The following is a 2,867-nucleotide window of genomic DNA, read 5'->3' as shown; positions in this document are numbered from 1 at the left end:
CATTCACAATCTTATCTTACAAAGAGGATTTATCAACATTTTATTCATGAAAGCAATCACATCCATTAAGCTCAAACTCATCTTTTAACTTTGTTGCTAAGATTATGCATTCAATGTATATAAATGACTTGTGTTATATGAAAGCAAATGCTAAATTAAGAACCAGTGATAAGTTAAATTAATTTATAAATACACCAATTTAAAGAAGTCTCCTAAAAACTTATAAATTTTTAATTTAACTTGAACATAAATGAATTCTTTTACAGTTTTTTTTTTTATCTTAAAATAAGTTGTTCTTCAACGTACCTTTCTATATATAACTACATATCTCAGTTCATTTGAAGTATCAAGAAGCACAAACACGAAACTGCGACTGAGATTCTTAGAGAGCATTTTCCACGAACATATACCTAGAGATTAATAGAAAATGATTCGTGTTCTTGAAACTACATTGTTGGCTATTTCATGTATCTTATGCAGTGTTTTATTAGGGTTTTCCGATGCAGCTCCAACCCCTAGATACAATGTGGTGAAGTTTGGGGCAAAAGCAGATGGCAAAAGTGACTGCACTGAAGCATTCATAAAAGCTTGGCAATCAGCATGTGCTAATCCCAACCCTGCCACTATTTACGTGCCTAAAGGGAGGTACTTGCTGAGAAACACCAACTTCCGAGGTCCATGCAAGAGGAAGGTAACATTCCTCATAGATGGGACTCTTGTGGCTCCTGAAGATTACAACGCGCTAGGAAATTCTGGATTCTGGATTTTATTCAATCATGTGGAGAATCTAGTTGTTTCTGGTGGAAAATTAGATGGTAAAGGTGCTGCTTTCTGGAATTGTCGGAGATCTGGAAAAAATTGCCCTCCTGGAGCAAGAGTACGTTTAAGGCTTAATCTTTTTTTTTTTTTTGTTATTTCTTTACCTATCAGTTAAACTCGTTCATATTATTAGTTTTTAAAATAATAAAATAATAAAAAGAGTTGTATAAAATAATTGCAGTCAATGACATTCAACTGGGTGAATAACTTGGTGGTTAGTGGGTTAACTTCAGTGAACAGCCAACTAAGCCACCTTGTAATCAACACATGCAACAATGTTGTCGTGAAAAATGTAAGGCTTATTGCGCCTGACCAGAGCCCTAACACCGACGGCATTCACGTTGAACGCTCAACTGGGGTTACCATTAATGGATGTACCTTACAAACTGGTGATGACTGCATTTCCATTGGTGATGCCACCTACAACCTCTTCATCTCCAACATAAAATGTGGCCCTGGCCATGGCGTAAGGTACCATCAACATCATCATCATATTCATATGCATTACTCATATTGAATTTTGGATTCAAAGTCAAACCGAATAAAACTGTTTATTATATTTAAGGTTTAATGACCTCAAACATACATAGGTACATCTTTAAATATTATTTTTGTGGTTTGATTGTATTTTATTTGTAATATATTTATACAATTTAAAATAACGTAAGAACTTGTATTGTAATCTATATATAATATATATATAATTATACAATTTGTTCATGAATATAAGAGGAAGTTGAAATTTGTAATATATATACAAATATTTAAAAGTAATTCGATGCATGTTTCCCTATGATAATTTTCATTATAAACTAAAGAAATTCAGAAAAATTATAACTTTTTCATAAAACCATTTTACTAACTAGTAATCTGAGTGTACATGTTTGAACCAGCATTGGAAGTTTAGGGCAAAAGGTGGACGAAAAAGGAGTAGAAAATGTGACTCTAACAAACGCCATCTTCTCTGGATCGGATAATGGGGTGAGGATAAAGACATGGGCAAGACCGAGCAATGGGTTCGTTAGGAATGTTGTCTTCCAAAATATCGTAATGGACAGAGTTCAGAATCCCATCATAATAGATCAGAATTACTGCCCCAATAATCAAGGTTGTCCTGGTCAGGTAATAAAAAATAATTAATCCAAACCAACACCGTCATGTGTTTTCGATCTTTCAATGGGAAATTAAAATTTTAATGAATTAATTCAAATTCAAATTTACTGGTATACATCCATGCCAATTTTTCTGTTGGGATAACAAATATGTTATATTTTACAGACTTCAGGAATTAAGATCAGTCAAATTACATATTTGAACATAAATGGAACTTCAGCAACACCAGAAGCAGTAACTTTTGATTGCAGCCCGAGTAATCCATGTCGAGGGATCAAATTTCAGGATATAAACCTAACCTACAAGAACATGGCTGCAACTTCATCGTGTAAAAACATTGAGGGGACGAGCAGTGGAACACTTGTGCCAGAAAGTTGTCTATAATATTAGTAAATTGAATTGTATAAATGTGTATATACCAAGTCTCTATCTATGCTTCGAGATGAAGGGATATGCTTTGCTGGTATTGTTTAATGGTTTACATGATTGTGTAAAGGTCAATTAATCCTGCTCAAACTTTTCTCTTTCAAAAAGTTTTGGAGGACACTCTATGTTTATAACAAAATGTATTTCAACTGCGTTCTATATTTCTATTCTTCCCCCACCCGATGTTAATGGTCTAAGTAAGAGAAAGATTCATTGACCAAAATGGATGGGATTTTGTGACTTACTAAGAGTGTTGTCGGGTCTTCTGAATTTAATGTTTTAGTTGTGAACTTTCTCTATGTTTTAGTGAGCATTATTTTGGTCCATACTATGGTTATCGAATCGAGATTTTGGTATCGTGAATAATTTTGTGAATTTTTTTAAATCGTGAATGGAATCTTGTTATTGTTATGAATAGTAAGATTTAAGATAAATAAAATATTATATATATTTAAGTAAAAATAAATGATATGATAAAAAAGACATTAAAAATATCATATATTATAACT

The 2,867-nt window shown here is 32.6% G+C and overlaps 1 protein-coding gene across 1 annotated transcript; it reads left to right on the top strand.

The window, feature by feature from the left end:
• The first annotated feature begins 363 nt into the window (after nucleotides 1-363).
• On the top strand, nucleotides 364-2,611 carry LOC114186190 (polygalacturonase-like). Its single transcript, XM_028074230.1, has 4 exons — nucleotides 364-877; nucleotides 1,001-1,290; nucleotides 1,713-1,941; nucleotides 2,098-2,611. The coding sequence occupies exons 1-4, from the start codon at nucleotides 428-430 to the stop codon at nucleotides 2,314-2,316; spliced, it is 1,188 nt and encodes a 395-aa protein (XP_027930031.1). The 5' UTR covers nucleotides 364-427; the 3' UTR covers nucleotides 2,317-2,611.
• The last annotated feature ends 256 nt before the right edge of the window (nucleotides 2,612-2,867 follow it).

Source organism: Vigna unguiculata, chromosome 5 (genome assembly GCF_004118075.2).
Source record: "Vigna unguiculata cultivar IT97K-499-35 chromosome 5, ASM411807v1, whole genome shotgun sequence".
Taxonomy (NCBI): domain Eukaryota; kingdom Viridiplantae; phylum Streptophyta; class Magnoliopsida; order Fabales; family Fabaceae; genus Vigna; species Vigna unguiculata.
Note: the sequence above shows the minus strand (reverse complement) of the source record. Positions and strands in the feature narration are given on the sequence as shown.

Excerpts from the sequence above, each read along its gene's own strand:
- LOC114186190 (XM_028074230.1), top strand. The coding sequence starts at position 428 with ATGATTCGTGTTCTTGAAACTACATTGTTGGCTATTTCATGTATCTTA. Across the intron at positions 878-1,000 it reads ATTGCCCTCCTGGAGCAAGA|TCAATGACATTCAACTGGGT; the intron begins GTACGTTTAAGG and ends AAATAATTGCAG. Across the intron at positions 1,942-2,097 it reads ATCAAGGTTGTCCTGGTCAG|ACTTCAGGAATTAAGATCAG; the intron begins GTAATAAAAAAT and ends TATATTTTACAG.